General features: G+C 71.3%; 3 protein-coding genes across 3 annotated transcripts; 2 read left to right on the plus strand and 1 right to left on the minus strand.

Moving 5' to 3' along the window:
* Nucleotides 1-2,887: 2,887 nt before the first annotated feature.
* On the minus strand, nucleotides 2,888-3,565 carry AURANDRAFT_5411 (hypothetical protein; the record flags this gene model as incomplete). Its single annotated transcript, XM_009035297.1, has 1 exon — nucleotides 2,888-3,565. A coding segment is annotated over one exon (678 nt), but the record flags the coding sequence as incomplete, so codon positions are not given.
* A 1,166-nt stretch (nucleotides 3,566-4,731) lies between these two features.
* On the plus strand, nucleotides 4,732-5,808 carry AURANDRAFT_20744 (hypothetical protein; the record flags this gene model as incomplete). The annotated part of the gene is made up of 1 exon (XM_009035575.1): nucleotides 4,732-5,808. The coding sequence occupies one exon, from the start codon at nucleotides 4,732-4,734 to the stop codon at nucleotides 5,806-5,808; it is 1,077 nt and encodes a 358-aa protein (XP_009033823.1).
* A 6,800-nt stretch (nucleotides 5,809-12,608) lies between these two features.
* Nucleotides 12,609-14,374, plus strand: AURANDRAFT_21291 (hypothetical protein; the record flags this gene model as incomplete). The annotated part of the gene is made up of 2 exons (XM_009035576.1): nucleotides 12,609-12,908; nucleotides 13,970-14,374. Coding segments are annotated over 2 exons (705 nt in total), but the record flags the coding sequence as incomplete, so codon positions are not given.
* Between the last annotated feature and the right edge of the window lie 2,530 nt (nucleotides 14,375-16,904).

Here is a 16,904-nt window from a genome sequence, read left to right on the forward strand (position 1 = left end):
CACGACCGTCGCCGGGAACCAGGCCGGCGGCCGCCGGTCGTCGTTCTCGGGGAACGTGTGCACGCGGACGCGCGAGCCGACGGCCGGCGGCAGCTGCTCCGCGGCGGGCTCGGGGAGGAGCGGCGCCGGCGCCGGCGGCGGCGCGGTCGCGGCGGGCAGCGGCGCCGGGGCCCAGACGCCCGGCGGCGGCGCCTCGAGGCGCGGCGGCGGCCGCGCGTGGAACGCCGTCACGCTCACGCCGCCGTGACGCCGTGACGCCGGCGCTAGCCTCGCGAAGGACGCCGTCGCGTGGGCCACGCTCTGCCGCTGCCGCGGCGCGGCCTCGGCCTCGGGCGTGGCGGCGTCGGCGCCGACGACGGACACGGGCTCTTCGACGGCCATGGCGTCCTCGACGGCCCGCGCGCCGCCGTCGACGCACTGGTGCTTCGCGCCGTCGACGTACTGGCGCTTCGCTCCGTCGACGTACTGGCGCTTCGCCGCGGCGCCGTCGCGCTCGCGGTCCGCGGCGTCGAGCCCGGCCACGCGGGCGGCAGGGTCCCGGTTGGCCTCGCCGAGTGGCTGCGGTGGCAGGCGCTCGAACGACAGGTCGTCGCCCGCCGCGCCGCCGTGCGTGACCTAAGGGATCGGGGGTCGGGGAAGGCGCGCGGGGAGGTCGGGGAAGGCGCGCGGGGCGGAGGCGCAGGGGTCGGCGCGCACCTTGTCGGCCATTTGGTCGTTTGCGCTAAGATGCGCTGACCAGCTGAAGCCTACAACAAAAAGCTCATGCCTCTCAACAAAACACCCAGGGGGGCGCGCAGGGGGTTGGGGGAGGGCGCGCGCGACGTACCCGACGAGTTTCGTGCAGTTGTCGTCACACCGACGCCGCTCAAAGAGATCGCGATTTGAAATGCGAGCCCTCCTTTTGCAGTGGGTCTTGTGGCAAAAACACAACAGCCCAAACTGCCAAGTTTTGGACCCGCATGACGGGCCCGCCACCGTGCATCTAGAATCTCCGCCTCGTACCGCGCCTCGTCGGCGTCGTCGGCGCCGTCGCGAGGGCGCAGCAGCAGCTCACGGCGGCTCCGCGGTCGCCGCCGTCGGGCGTCGGGCGTCGGGTGTCACGGCGCCGACGTCACGACGGGGGTCGGTCGCGCCGCCGTCGTCGCAAAAGCACGGCGGCGGCGCCTCGGTCGTGCGCCGCCGCGGGGCGCGGACGCGGATCATGCCCGCCTCCTCGGCCCCGGCGCCCGTCCAGCGACTGCCGCCCCATGAGGCGGCGGGCAGCCGCCCCCTTCCAGCCCGAAGGACGGATCTGGGATGGAGACCCGATGACACATGCGTGATGCCCATCCCGGCCCCGAAGAACGAGGACTCGGCGCGGGGGGACGGGGACGTCGTCGTCGGCTGCCGCCGTCACAGGTCGTTGCGATTCGGCTAAGTACCTGCGACCCCAAGGTGTGCGCAACTTAAGGATTCTTGATGTTGAGCACATGTTGGGGACCGGGGCGCGCGGACTTAGCGTGCAGAGTTGGCTGCCCATCTCGACCGACAACAGCATCGACCGGGCGGGCACGAGGCGCAGCATGAGCGCGAGCTAAAGCGCTTGTGCTTGGTCGAATGTGTAGTCCTCGAAAAAAGGAAAGACATCGCGTTGCAAATGCGCGCTAGCACTGGGCACTGACTCGGACCAGCGCCGCATCTGGTAGTCCCAAAGAGGGCTGCGCGTCGGGGACCCACGACCGCCGCGCCGCGAGTCGACGCATCGTGTGAGAGTGACGCCAAAGTTGCAGCTCGACGCCAACGTAGCTCGCCCGTCCCGCGCTGGGCCTCGATCCACTACGCGACATTACCGCCCCGGGAGGATGGCGTAGGTCGCGTAGGGGAGGTCGTTCTCGTCGCGCCAGGGCATCCAGGCGCCGCCGAAGAAGTCCGGCGACGCGAGGGGCCCGTCGTCGAGCCACACGTCCGTCGTGCCCGCGGCGTCGACGCCGTCCCAGATGGCGACGAGCCGCGCGAGGACGTCGTCGAAGGCCCCCGCCCGCGACGCGTTGTGGAGGTCCGAGGTCTCCGACGGGTCGGCGTCGACGTCGAAGAGGTGGTAGATTGGCTCGGGGAAGAGCGCGGACCGGCGGCCGTCGAGCGCCGCGTCGAAGTCCGCGGCCGCGAGATCCGCCGCCGCGAGGTAGGCGCGGCCCGCGCGGTAGAGCACGGCGTCGCCCACGGAGTTCTCCACGACGAGCTTGAAGCGGCCGCCGCAGCGCGCGTCGCCCGCGTCGTCCTCCGTCGCGTCGCCGCCGCAGCCGTCGAGCAGCGCGGCGCCGTCGGCTAGAAGCGCGCCGCCGCCGCCCCACGTGGCGCTGTTGCGGTTCAGGAGCAGCACGTCCCGCGCCGGCGGCGCGCCCTCGAGGAGCTCCGGCAGCAGGTTCGCGCCCGCGTCGAGCGCCGCGGAGATCTCCGCGGCGCCGCCGGACGCCGCGACGAGCGTCGCGTGGACGTCGAGGAGGTGCGCGAGCGCGCGGTGCGTCGAGCCCCCGACGAGGCCCCGCGCCTCGAGCCAGCCGCCGGCGAGGACGGACGCGAGGCGGACGCCGCCCTCCCAGTACTCGCCCTTCTGGCCCCGGAGCGGCCAGTTCGACGACCCGTGCCGCTTGACGCCGCCGTTGTCGGACGTGACCCAGAGGAGCGACCGCGCCCAGCCGGTGCGGTCCAGGGCGCTCCGCAGCTCGCCGAGGGACGCGTCGACGGCGGTGACCATGCCGCAGAGCCGCGGCCGGCTCTTCCAGGCCACGTCGCCGTCGGCGGCGTACGCGTCCGGTCCCGACCGGTCGCCGCCGGCCGCGAGGCGCTGCCGCGCGGCCGCGGCGCGCTTCGCGACGCCGCCGCAGACGCTGCCCGCGGCGTAGGTCGCCGCGTCGGCCTGGACGGGGCCGTGGACGGCCTGGTAGGCGAGGTAGAGGAAGTGGGGGTCCTTCGAAGAGAACTTGGCGTCGACGATCTTCAGCGCCCGCTCGGCGTAGAGCGCCGTCGTGTGGACGCCGTCGTAGCCGGCGAAGGCGTCGGCGCCCAGGGGCCCGTCGTCCTCCCACAAATTCCGCCCCGTGGCGCCGTGGGTCGTCGACGACGTCAGGTTGCCGCGGACGGAGAACGACTCCGTCGTCGAGTGCGCGAAATGGTCGCCGCCGCCCGTCAAGATGCCGAAGAAACTGTCGAAGCCCCGCCGCCGCGGCAGGTACTTGGGCGTGTGGAAGCCCAGGTGCCACTTGCCGACGGCCGACGTGCCGTAGCCCCGGGCCCCGAGCTTGTCCGCGAGCGTCGCGACGGTCAGGTCGAGGCCCCGCGGCTCCGTGCCGTGGATGACGCTGTCCTGGAGGCCGAGGGCGACGGCGTGCCGGCCCGTGAGCAGCATGGCCCGCGACGGCGTGCACTCCGCCGCGCCGTAGAGCGCCTCGAAGGCCACGCCCTCGGCGGCGAGGGCGTCGAGCTGGGGCGTCGCGCCGCCGAGGTCGCCGCTGCCCTGGTACCCGACGTCGCTCCAGCCGAGGTCGTCGACGACGGCGAGGACGATGTGGGGGCGCTCGTCGTCGGCTCGGGCGGGGATTGCCCAGGCGAGCGCCAGTGCGGCGGCGCTTCGCAGGCTGCCCCCCATCGTCATGCAAAACGCGGTTCAACCAGCCTTCAGCGTCCCGGCTCTTTCGGCGCGAGCTGCTCAAACTGAGAGCACTCTGCGCGCGTATCATCGGCCTGCGCGCGCGCACCCGACGCGGCCCGTCGGCGGTAGAAGCGAGCGCATGGACTCGCAGGACGACGCGTCGCAGGCCGGCGGCTCGCAGCTCGGCGACGACGGGTCGCAGCTCGGCGACGACGGGTCGCAGCTCGGCGACGACGGCTCGCAGCTCGGCGACGACGGCTCGCAGCTCGGCGAGGGGTCCCAGGCCGACGCCGGGGAGCTCGTGGACCTGACGCAGGACGACTCGCAGGTCGACGCGCCCAAGGCGCCGAAGAAGAAGCCCGAGGCGACCTTCGCCGGGCGCCTGCCGCTGTCGTTCGGGTCCGGCGCGGCCCGCGAGGGCAAGGCGACGCTCCTCGTCGAGCTCGACGGCCGCGCGGGCGGCTTCGGCGTCGACACGGGCGCCATCGGCCGCGCGTCCTTCCCGAAGGTCGACGGCAAGCGCGCGTTCCGCCTCGACCTCCGGGGCCAGGAGTACGCCGCGACGATCCGGCCCTGCCCGACCATGCTCGTGCTCAACGTCGCCGGCGGCGAGGCCAAGGTCGAGTCCATCGTCTCCGAGTACGTGACCCTCAAGCACACGCGCGACGCGACGCGCGACGACGCGATCATCGACGGCGCCTACGACGCGGGCTACGGCACCTACGCGGGCGACGTCGACGTCAACCGCAAGGGCCGCAAGCGGAGCCCCCGGCCGGGCGACGGGTCCGACTCCGACTCGGGCAGCGACGTCGTCGAGGTGCCCAAGAAGAAGCGCAAGCCCGCGCCGAAGAAGAAGGCCGCCGCGGGCCGCGGCAAGAAGTAAGGGGGCGCGACTCGCCGCGTGTGCGGTTGTCGCGGCGAGGAAACTTGCCGCCGATTACGGCGAACTTGCCAGCGTCATGGCGTTTCGACTTTTGTCGATGTTGCCGTTCAGGTTGCAAGCAGGCTTGCAGCGAAATTGAGGAATCCAGTCGAGGCCCTGTGGACGTCGTCGTCCCGTACAAGCAGTCCTGTCTCTCGGGCCCGCGCCCTCCGCGACACTCATGGCGACGCCGCGCACGGCGCAGTGCTGGGCCGCGTCGGCGCCCAAGGAGAAGCTGCACAAGACCGCCGTGGAGCTCGCGCCTTTGGGCCACAACGGCGTCGAGGTCAAGGTGACGCACTGCGCGATCTGCGGCAGCGACGTGCACCTCCTCGAGGCCGACGGCGGCTACGCGGACTTTGGCGCGTGGCCGAAGAAGCAGGTCTGCGGCCACGAGATCGTCGGCAAGGTCACGGGCGTCGGCGCGGGCGTCGGCCACCTCGCGGTCGGCCAGCGCGTGGGCGTCGGCTGGCAGAACGGCGCCTGCCACGACTGCGAGTGGTGCCTCAACGGCGACGAGCAGCTCTGCCCCGCGGTGTCGTGCACGTGCTGCGAGGGCCAGGTCGGGGGCTTCGCGGACTACGTCCGGCTCGCGGACGCCAGGTTCGCCTACGCGCTGCCCGACTCCCTCGACTCGGCGAAGACGGCGCCCCTGCTCTGCGGCGGCCAGACCGTGTGGACGCCCCTGCGCCAGCAGGCGAAGCGCGACGACCGCGTCGGCATCCTCGGGCTCGGCGGCCTCGGTTCCATGGCGCTGACGTTCGCGGGCAAGATGGGCTTCCGCCGCGTCGTCGCCGTGTCGTCGTCGGGCGCGAAGAAGGACAAGGCGCTGGCCCTCGGCGCGACGGACTACTGCGACCACTCGTCGGCCGAGGACCTCGCCAAGTTCGCGGCGTCGCTCGACTTTCTGTTGGTGACGCTCGCGACGACGCGCGAGCTGCCCGACGTCGGCAAGTTCTTCGCGCTGCTGCGGCCCCGGGGCACGGCCTGCTTCGTCGGCATGTGCCCGCCCATCACGGCCGACGTCTTCACGCTGGGCTTCACGATGAACAACATCACGACGTCGAACACGGGCGGCCGCAAGGACATGCGCGACATGCTCGACTTCTGCGCGCACCACGGCATCGGCGCCACCATCGAGACGCGGCCCATGGACGACGTCAACGCGGCGCTCGAGGACCTCAAGACGTCCCACGGCATCGTCCGCTACGTCCTCTGCAACGACGTCGACGACGAGCCCATCGCCACGGCCGGATGACGCGCGCGGCGGCGAAGTAGCGGGGGCGGCGACGCTAATCGAATGTTCATACGAGCCCCGAAACCCCCCCACACACCTCCCCGCCCGCGCGTAAGCGGTTCCACCCGCGCGGCCTAGGCGGCGAGCTTGGCCCAGGCGACCGCGGCGGCGGCGAGCGCGCCCGCGACGGCGAGCGCGACGAGCGCGCGCGTCCGGCCGGGGTCCGCGGCGGCGGCCGCGGCGGCCGCGGGCGCGGCCGCGGGCGCGGCGTCGTCGTGGAGGGCCTTGGCGAGCTTGTCGAGGGCGAAGGTCTCGCGGTCCTTGGCGTCCTGCTTCCTCTTGAGGTCCGCGATGGTCCGGAGGCCGCGCGCCGCGTCCTTGTTGCCGCCGTCGAGCGCGAGGCAGAAGCGGAACGACTTCCGCGCCTCGGCCCAGTCGTCGAGCCTGAGGCAGCACTGGCCCCGGCGGAAGTGGGCCTTGGCGTGGGCCGGGTTCTCCTTGAGCACGGCGTCGCAGTCGGCCTTGCCCTTGGCGAAGTCGCCCGCCGCGAGGTGCGCGGCCGCGCGGTTCGCGCGGCCCGTCTCGAGGAGCGCGAGGCGCCGCTTGAGGCCGTCGGCGTCCAAATCCTTCTCGTAGGCCGACGTGCAGCAGTCGATGGCGCCGCCGTAGCGGCGGATCGCGCGCGGCAGGTTGGTTTTGTTCGCGAACCACGCGTTCCCGCGCGCCTTCAACGCCTCGCCGCGGTCGATCTTCGCGGGCGCCTTGAGCTCGTAGCTCGGCGGGAAGCGGTCGACAGCTTCGAGCGTGCACGCCACGCGGAAGCCCAACCGGCGAGGCGCGCAAAGGCCGGCGCGCGGGGCTCGGCGAAGCCGCGGGCCGCGGCGACGGTCACGAGCGCCGTCTCGCCGATTTTCATGGCCTCGCAGGCCGCCTCGAGGCCGGGGCACGTCGCGTCGTCCTCGTCGAGCTTCCAGGTCGTCGTCGGCAGGGTTACATCGTCGACGGCCTCGAAGCCGCCCGCGGCCTCGAGCTCCACGCTTCCGAACGAGACGGTGACGACGTCGAGCGCCTCGGGCTTCCGGCGCTCGTGGCCCTCGGGCGCGGCGTCGAGCACCTTCTTCCGCACGCCGTCGTCGACGTCGGCGTCGTCGCGCCAGCCGTGGAGCACGAGCTCGTAGGTCAGCGCGGCGCCGTCGCTCGCGCGCGGGCTCGCCACGACGCGCGCTCTCTCGTTCCGCTTCATCTTCCGCAGCGCGAGGCGCACGGGCTCGTCGAAGGTCGCCGCGTCGACCATGGGCGGTTTCGGATCGCCGTCGCCGGGCGCCGGCGCGACGGCCGGGTTCGACGCGACGGCCTCGACGTCCGCGCCGTCCTTTGCGTAGCACGCGCGCGCGACCGTCACGGCCGCGTCGCACCGCGCGCCGGGTCGCTCCCAGTCCGCGCCGGCGTCGAGCTCCGTCTTGAGGAGCGACTCGTCCTGGGCCGCGCTGCAGTCGACGACGCGCGTGCAGCTCGTGACCGTCAGCCGGAAGACGCGGCCGTCCGCGACCTTGGCCAGACTCGTCTCGCCGCGCGGCGCCGCGCACGCCGCGAGCGCGAGGCCCGTGGGCTTGAGGTCGCGCGCGCGGCCGCTGTAGGTGAGCTTCGGCCGCTCGCCCGCCGGCGTCGGCTGGGACGCGAGCCAGGAGACGCCCTCCTCGAAGTCGACGTCGACGACGTCGAGGCCGTTGACGTTCTGCCAGTCGTCGCTCTTGGACACGGACTTCTTCCGCGCGGACCCGTCGCGCGCCTCGCTCACGTCCTCCGCGGGCCAGAAGGACACGAGCTCGACGCGGCAGCAGCTCCACGCGCCGTCGGTCGACGAGCCCGCGCCGTCGCGGAGCTGGATTTTGGCGACCTCGCCCGAGACCATGGCCTTGAGCGCGGCGGCGACGCCCGCGGGGCACGCCGCGGAGACGCCGGGCTCGCCGACGACGACGATGGCCTTCGTCGCCGCCGAGAGCACGGCGTCGCCGAGGGCGTCGCCCTCGAGGAGCAGCGCCGGCGGCTCCTCGCCCGCGACCTCCGTCCACGACACGACGCACTCGTCGCCGGGTTCGGGCTGGCGGCCGTACTGCTCGCCGGCCTCGAGGACCTCCTTGAAGACCGTGCCGTCGCCCAGGACGTCCTTCCGCGCGGGCTCGTCGGACCCGGGGCCGCCCATGCCGGGCATGCCCATGCCGCCGAGGCCGCCGCCCATCATCATCGCGGGATCCATGCCTGCGCGCGCGGGTGTTCGCTGCGGCGGGTGCGGCTCGTGTGTTTCGCGTGGACGCACCGGGCGGCATTGCCATCATGGTCGCGTTCCGCGAGCCGTCCACCAGAATCGGTGGGCACTCGATCGATGGGTGGCGTGGGTGGGCAGCAAAGCGCGAGCCTCCGTCGCGTTGGCGCTCGAGCTGGAATTGACTTCGTGATGCAGAGAGGTCGCAGCGCTGCCGCAAAGCTCGTGCCGCTCTCCTCCACCGGCGCCGTCCTGCGTTGGCACTCGACCCACAGCGCTCGTCCGCAAGCTGCCACTCCAGCACCATGCGCAACGTGCTACTCCTCCTCCTGCCCGCGCTAGCCTTCGCGCTGCGCCGGCCGCAGACCGTCGTCTGCCGCGACGCGCGCACGCAGCGCGAGGTGACGCTGGTCGGGTGCATGCACTACAACCCGGCGTCCATCGCCCTCGCGGCGGACTGCGTGCGCGAGGCGCCGGCGCTCGGCGCCGTCGTCGTCGAGAGCTGCGAGTCGCGCTGGCGGAAGACGCAGCAGACGTCGCCCGTCGGGTCCTTTTCGCGGCGCTACCTGCTGCCGTCGGAGATGCTCGCGGCCGCGGACGTCGCCGCGGAGCGCGGCCTGCCCGTGTCGCTGGGGGACGTCGACGTCAAGGAGTTCACGCCGCGGCTGCGCGAGCTCTTCGCCGAGAGTTTGCGGGACCTGCTGTCGCCGCCCGACGGCTGGCGGCGCATCTTCGACGACCTGAAGCGCGGCGCGGGCCTCGCGTTCGACGTGAGCGACCTCGGCGGCGAGGCGCTCGGCTTCGAGGACTTCCTCCGGCCGGGCCTCCTCCTCGGGCTCGCCGGGTCGTTCCTGCGCTACCCGGCGGCCGCGGCGGTGAAGGCGCCCGCGCCCTTCTTCGCGCTCGCGACGCTCCTCACCGTCGGCGGGTCGACGCTCGAGGCCGCGGCGACGAACGCGGACGCGCTCGCCGCCGCGGGCGAGTCGTCGCCGGAGCTCTACGCGCTCTCGGCGGTGCTCTTCGCCATGGACGTCGTGCTGCCGATCGTGTTCTCGCGCCTGCTCCTCGTCGCCTTCCTCGAGGAGCGCAACGTGCGCCTCGCGAGGTCCATCACGGAGGCCGCCGCGCGCGAGCGGGGCGACGTCGTCGCGATCCTCGGCGCGCTCCACGTGAACGGCGTCGCGAAGCTCCTCAAGTCCGGCGAGGCGCTCGAGCCGGGCAAGGCCGGCACGTGGTGGACCGAGGACATGATCGAAGAGCCTTCGAACTAACTTGCGAGGGGCGGCTGGACGGGTGCCAGGGCCGGGTGGAGGCGTACTACTAGTAGGACTGGCAGTGGCGCGACGAACTACCTCGCCTTCGCCGCGGACAAGGGCGGCGCGCCGCCGGGCACGACGGAGCTCGTCGTCGAGGCGCCCGACGACGACGACGTAGGGCGGGCGAACTAAAGGCGGCCGTCGGCGCTACGATGCTTCGCCGGAGGGATCCGCGACATTAGCGCTGGGAGTTAACTCACGTGGTTCAACATTAGACGTTTACCCGTTACGTTTACCTTGACAAGCCATTGTTGACAAGGCTGGCAACACTTCAACAGGGACCCCGCGTCGCGCTACGGGCGCTAGTGGCCGTGGCCGCTGTCGTCCGCGTCCTTGGGCGCGCAGTGCTCGTGGTCGAGGAGCACGAGGCCGATGCCGACGGCGCCCGCGGCGAAGCAGAGGAAGAGGAGCAGGCGCTTCGCCGGGGGGAACTCGCGCGCGTTGTGGATCGCGTGGACGGCGGCCTCCGTGCATGCGATGTAGACGTAGACGCCCGCGGAGAAGGCGAGCATGAGCCCCTGGGAACCGGCCTGCGTGGACATCGCGTCTTCGAAAACCCGACTTCGACGCGCGCGCGCGCGACGGTTCCGACGCGATCTCTCGTGCCCTCCGCGGAGATCGACGAGGGGACGCGACTCGTCCAAACATCAGCCAAAGCGACTCTAATTTGACCGAGATCGAGCGTTCCGAACGTTGGTCGGGACCGCCCGAAAGAGTCGTCGATTCCGCGCGGGACCCGACGCCCGGCTCCGCCCAGAGGTAGATCGCGGCGCCGAGCATCACGGAGACGCCGGACGCGAAGTTGACGGCCGACGCCGCGAGCACCGACAGCCCGCCGGGCCCGATGAGGAGGAAGAAGTCGGCGAACTCCTGGACGAGCTCGTGGTAGATCGTCGCGCCGGCGACGACCCAGCCGCGGCCCGCGGAGCAGTCGAGGAACGCGCCGGCGACGAAGATGCCGTCGACGAAGTTGTGGAGGAAGTCGCCGGCGAAGACGTTGAAGCAGAACGCGCAGTCGACGCGCCGCTCCTCGGCGGACGCGTCGCCGAGCTTGTCGAAGGAGCCGGGGCCCGCGAGCCACGCGCCCGCGCCGCCCGCGTCGTGTGGGAACGCGACGCTCACGACGAGCCCGACGGCGTAGCCCGCGAGGACCATGATCCCGAAGCGCCAGGTCGACTGCGTCTCCTCGGCGTAGCGGGCCGCGATGAGGTGCGTGCTCTCGACGAGCATGAGGAAGACCTGCGGGCGAGCGATCGGTCGTCGGCGCGCGCCCGCGGCTCGGAGCCGGCCTCTCGCCGCGCGCGGCGCGTCGGGCGCGGGCGCGCGCCGCGCAGCCGAGGAGCGCGCCAGCGGCGAGCGCGGACGAGTAGGCGATGACCGCGTCCGCGCGGAGCTCGCGGACGTTCTTGAAGGGCAGGCGGCCGAGGATGCCGACGAAGGTGCAGAGGAGGACGAGCGCCGTCGCGAGCATCGAGTTCCGCCACGCGCGCGGCAGGTTTTGGCCGCCGCCGCCGCCGCCGCCCCCGGGCCCGTTGAGCTCCGCGGCGGGCTCGACGTCGCCGCCGAGCGCGTCCTTGAGGTAGTGCGAGTCGCGCTCGAAGTCCGTGGGCGCGCGCGCCGCGAAGAAGGCGAGCAGCCCGCCATCCGGCGCGACGACCCGGAACGTCGTCGTCGCGACCGTCTCGTCGAACGCGAGCGCGGAGCACGCCCCGACGCCCACGGCGCCGCCGAAGGCCACGTCGGCGCAGTCGCCCTCGAGGAGCGCCCGAGCCTCCGCCGCGACGCCCTCGAGGGCCGAGACCGTGCCGTCGGCGACGCCCACGGCGACGAGCTTCATGCCGGGGTCGGCGTAGGCGCCATCGACCTTCTGGGCGAGCCAGGCGTAGTCCGCGCCGGGCTCGAGCGCGAAGACACCGGCCCAGCCCTCGTCGGCGCTCGCGAAAGCCAGGGCGGCGGCGAGGAGGAGTTGCTTCATGCAGCAGCTAGGCACATCGGTAGCAGTCCGTCGGCTGGCACTCGGCCTGCCGCAGCGCCCCGGGGGTCGAGCCGGGCTGATCTTCGCAGACGGCCTCCTCGGACCAAGGGGCTGGGCCTGCCGGGGCATCGGCATTCACAGCTTGCAAGCGGCAACCCTGAGGTCTTTCTGAAGGACGCGCGCCGTCTACCGGCGCGGTCGCCGGCGTCTGCGTCGCGCGCCGCCGCCGCGGCCGGCCCGGGCGCGACGACACGCCCTAGGAGGTAAGTTTTGAGCGAAGAGCCATTTCGAGCTCGCGAGAGTCGAGTCGAGAGGAGCGGCGATAGACCTGGGACGCGCCCCGAGTCATGTCGTGGCGGGACTTGGCCTTGGCGTCGTCGTCGCCGCGTTCCTCTCCGCGCCGACCTTCGCGGTCTGGTGCCTCGCGTTCTTGAACGCGACGCCCGCCTGGTGCAAGGCGGACGACGCCGCCGAGGCGGGCATGGAGAACTACATGAACGCGACGCTCTAGTGGTGGGCTTAGGCCTGGGGTAAGATTTTGAGCGATTTTGCCTTTGCGAGGTCGAGTCGTGCTTGGCGACGCCCCCAGGCGCGCGCGGCCGAGGTCATGTCGTGGCAGGAGAAGAAGTTGGAGTATGAGAATCGCATGGCCCGAGCGAGGGGCAAAAAGCTCGACACTCTCAAGACCTGCACGATCTGCGGCGCCGACAAAGCCAAGGCGTGCCGAGGATGCGGCACGACGGCCTACTGTTCGACGGATTGTCAACGCGTCGACTGGCGCGACCGGGGCCACCGGAAAGTCTGCAAGAAGATCCAAGCCGCGGCGGCGGCGCGGGCGGAAGCACCCACGCCCCCGCCGTCGCCGCCGCAGGACGTGTTCTACGGCCCCGCGCCCCGGTCGCACGCCGACGAGATCCGCGCGCGCATCGCGGCGGAACACGAGGCTGCGCGGGCGCGGCGCGAGGCGGACCCGGAGCCAGAGCCGGCGTCGGCGCGGTTTGGGTCGCGGTGCCCGATCTGTTTCGGGGACTGGGACGAGAATGTGGCGAACGTGTTTCTCACCTGCTGCTGCCGGAGTATCTGCAAGTCGTGCAAGGACAAGATCGAAAGAAAAGCGTGTCCCCTCTGTCGGTTGCCGCGTGCAAAAAATAATGCGGAGCACCTCGCGCGTCTGCGCCGCCATGTGGAGAACGAGGTGCCGGAAGCAATTACGTTTTTGGGAAGTGCGTACAGCTGCGGTCAGTACGGCCTCGTGAAATCCGATAAGAAAGCTGCGAAAATTTGGAAGCGCGCCGTGGAGCTCGGAGATGTGGACGCGATGGTATTTCTTGGGGAATTGTACCAGTATGGGGAAGGCGTCAAGCTGGACAAGAAGAAGGCGGAGCGGCTGTTTCGCATGGCTGTAGATCGGGGCGACGCGGTCGCGCAAAACAAAATAGGGTGTTCACTTCATTCTGAGAAGAAATTTGAAGAAGCATTCCGGTACTACGCGCTCTCGGCGGATCAAGGCTTTACCGAGGGAGAGAACAACCTTGCCTGCTGTTACAGGTACGGAGAAGGCACGGAAGTCGACCTCGGCAAAGCCAGATACTGGCTCGAGCGCGCCGCTGCCAAGGGCTACGAGCCAGCTATGGAGGCCCTCGCGGGCCTCGACGCGCGAGTCTAGCCTAATTTATCTTACGCCGCGTCGTCGCCCGAGCCTGGGGTGCTGCGCTTGCGCGCGCGGGCGAGTCGTGCTTGGCCTTAATTCGCGAGACGGCTGCTAAGACAGCGGCGCGCGGGCGGCTCGGGCTTCGCCGAGGCCGTGGGGCGCGAAGGGAAGAGTGCAGGGCGTAGGGGACGCGGCTCAGGCACGCCCCGAGGTCGATGAGCCTCGAAAGCGACGTGCTCCGAGGCGTCGATTTGGCGAATTTTCAGTGGTAAAATTGCTCCCACGGAATCGACGACCAAATGCGCGACTGGGAGGTGAAGCGCGCGGAGTTCGAGGAGTCTGTGCGAAGTAAGCAGGCCCAGGCCAAACAGCTAAAGCTCCGCCTCGAGTGCACGATCTGCGGCGCCGACAAAGCCAAGGCGTGCCAAGGGTGCGGCACGACGGCCTACTGCTCGACGACCTGCCAACGCATCGACTGGCGCGACCGGGGCCACCGGAAGGCGTGCAAGAAGATCCGGGACGAGCGGGCGGCGGAGGCGGCGCGGGCGGAGGCGCCGCCGTCGCCCCCGGAGCAGGTCTTCTACGGCCCCGCGCCGCGGTCGCGCGCCGACGAGGCGCGCGCGCGCATCGCGGCGGAACACGAGGCCGCTCGCGCGCGGCGCGAGGCGAACCCGGAGCCGGAGCCGGATTCGGAGCGTCTCGGGTCGCGATGCCCGATCTGTCTCGAGGAGTGGGACGTGAATAGTTCGCGCTTGTTCGTTAACTGTTGCTGTCGCACGATTTGCGGATCGTGCGGGCAGAAGGTGCGTCAAGCCGCAATCACTCGAGAAGAGCCGTGTTTTCTCTGTCGGACGCCGCCACCGAGGAGCTTGGCAGAGGACGTGGCGCGGCTTCGCCGCCACGTGGAGAACGAGCAACCTGAAGCGATGAAGCAACTTGGCGATTTCTACCGCGACGGTGACTTCGGCCTCGTGAAGTCCTCGAAGAAGGCCGCGAAGCTTTACTTGCGCGCCGCGGAGCTCGGCGAAGTTTATGCGATGGTGGCGCTTGGCGCTCTGTACGAAACTGGCGGAAATGGCGTCAAGCGCGACGGAAAGAAGGCGATGAAGATGTATCGGGAGGTCGCCGACCGGGGCCTTGCACTCGCGCAGAGCAATCTCTCGAACTTGCTTTCTGTTGACGGACAGTACATGGAAAGTTTTCGATACTGCAAGCTCGCCGCCGATCAAGGCTACACCCAGGCGCAATACAACGCAGGCTACTGCTACGAAAACGCGGAAGGCGTGGAGCGCAACCTCGGCGAAGCAAAGCGCCTGTACGCCCTGTCAGCCGCCAAGGGCTATGGGCCTGGAATCGCCGCACTGGGGCGAATCGGCGCGTGATACTAATCTCCCCCCCGAGACTTCGCGACTGAGACGGCTGCTTAGACAGCGGCGCGCGGGCGGCTCCGGCTTCGCCGAGGTCGCGGGGCGCGAACGGAGGAAGTGTGCAGGGGAGGGGCGCGGACGAGAGCGTCGGCGGCGGGGAGCTTGGGCGGGGAGAGCGCTCAGGCGTCGACCGCGTCGACGACGCCGCCGCCCGCGATCGAGAAGAGGCAGTCGCCGTAGGGCATGTAGGGCGAGTGCTGGAGGACGGCCTTGCGCTGGCCGCGGCCCGCCTTCTTGAGGAAGATCTTCGTGTTCGTGTTGTGGGCCTGCGAGGGGGCGCGGGGGTCGAGGCGCGACGACGAACGTTCGGACGCGGTTCTCGACCATCACGGGGCCGCCGCAGGACTTGACCTGGGGCCCGCCGAGCGAGAACTGGTCCGGCACGGCCATGACCTGGTTCGTCACGACGACGGCGACCTTGAAGGCCTGGGCGAACTTCTTGAGCTCGCGGAGGTGCGCGTTGAGCGTCTGCTGGCGCTCGGACAGCTCGCCGCGGCCCGCGAACTCCGCGCGGAGGTTCGCCATGACGCAGTCGACGACGACGAGCCGGTACTCGCCCTCGCTTGGCTCCGCGAGCTCGCGCGCGGCGTGCTTGAGGCACTCGCACTGCTGCTCGAAGTTCGCGGCGCGCGCCGAAGTGATGTTGTGGAGGCACTGGTCCGCGTCGACGCCCGAGGCCTCGGCGATCTGGACGAGGCGCTCCGTGCGGAAGGTGTCGTCCTGCGAGGCGGCGTCGAAGGCGGCGCGTGCGGAGGCGCGCGCGCGGCCGACGGTCGAGTTCCGGTTCCGGAACACGGGCGGGCGGCGCGGCCGCGCGGCCGACGGTCGAGGCGATTCCGAGAGACGCGGGGCGCGCGCCGTGTCGATGAAGAGCACGCGGCCCGCGGCGCCGCCGTCCTCCTGGGCGAGCTGGGCCTTGACGCAGAGCGTGAGCGCGAGCTGCGTCTTGCCCGAGCCGGCGTCGCCGAAGATTTCAGTAATCGTCCCGATCTCGATGCCGCCGCCGATGAGCGCGTCGAAGGCCGCCGAGCCCGTCGTGATCTGCGACGCGGGGGGGCGCCATTTTCACTTGCGCGCGCGGTAGGCGCGTTTCGGGGACGCCGACTCCGCGCCTTGGCCGTCGCCTCGCGCTCCGCCTTGAGCTCGAGGCCCGAGCGGAAGGAGAAGGAGGCCGACGTCGGGTCCGCGACGAGCGCCTTGCCGCGGATGAAGGCGACGCGGTCCGTCGAGAAGCCCTGCGACGCGCGCGCGTGAAAGGCGAGCGTCGAACGAATCGCGAGCTCGAGACGCCGCGCGCGCGCCTTGATGGCGGCGAGCTCGCGCGTCGAGGCGGAGGCGACGAGGCCGACGGTCGTGAGGCCCGCCTTGGTGAGCTTGACGATGTCCGCGGCCTGGATGCCGTGCGCGCGCAATTCGGAGACGTTGGCGAAGGATTCGACGAAGTGCGCGTCCTCTTCCTCGCCCTCCTCCTCGGCCATGACGATGTCCTGGTCCTTGGCCTGGGGCGGGGCGTCGAGGGGGGGGAGCTCCGTGGTGTTCTGGGCGACGGTCGACATGGTGTAGTGAGGTAGAAGTGATGAGCTTTGTGAGGTGTTGAGAGGTGCTTTGATGGTTCCCTGGGAATGATCCGGCAGTTGGAGCTGCAGTTCAAGTTGAACTTCGCGAACAGCGCCCGGAACGACGCGGTCGTGCGCGCGCCTGAGCAGGCGTCGGCCGCAGGAGCGCTCGTCGTCGCATCGTCGCGTCGGCGCCGTCGCTGGCGAACGCGGCGAGCGCTCGGCCCGCTTCCGGCCGATCGACACCGTAGCAGTCGCGCGCGTCGCGGTCGTCGCCTCGGTCGCCTCAAGAACGCGAGGGCGCCTTTCCATACCCCTAAAGGATCACTGCTCGCTCCGCGCCCGCCGCTGGGACGCCGTCCTCGGGCCGCGGCGGGCATTTGCGTCTTAGCTTCAACTCGGAAGCGCGGAAGCGCCTTTCGCGAGCGCGGCAGTAGGTCCGCCGGACCGCCCGGGGAGCCGTCCGCCGTGGCGCAGGGATCGCGTCGCAGCGCGCCGCGCCGCGCTCACGCTGCCGTGGGGCCCATCGTCGCGGCGCGTGGTACCGGCCCAAAGGCGCCGGGCCCGACGGGCTGCCCGCGGCGCGCGGGCCTCGTACGAGGGCTTCCGCGGAAGCGACGCATGCCACGTGTCGCTAGGCGCACGGCTTCGACCGCTGCCGTCGAGCGCCGCGCCGCGTTCGCGCGGCGCTCGAAGCACTAGAGGGCCCCAACCGGCGCCGCAGGGCCTGCCGCGGCCTCGACGGCCGCGCAGCGATGGGCGCGCGGTCGCAGCCGTGGGCGCGACGGCCGGGCCGCGCCGCATGGGCTGCGGCTCGCCGCGGCGGCGCGTCTCCACGCGCGCGCAGGGGGGGGCAGGCATGCCATTCGGGCTGCCCCATGCTCTCACGCTACTTCAACAAAATAGTGAAGCTTCGAAAAGCCCCGGAC

This window comes from Aureococcus anophagefferens (genome assembly GCF_000186865.1).
Source record: "Aureococcus anophagefferens unplaced genomic scaffold AURANscaffold_3, whole genome shotgun sequence".
Lineage (NCBI taxonomy): Eukaryota > Pelagophyceae > Pelagomonadales > Pelagomonadaceae > Aureococcus > Aureococcus anophagefferens.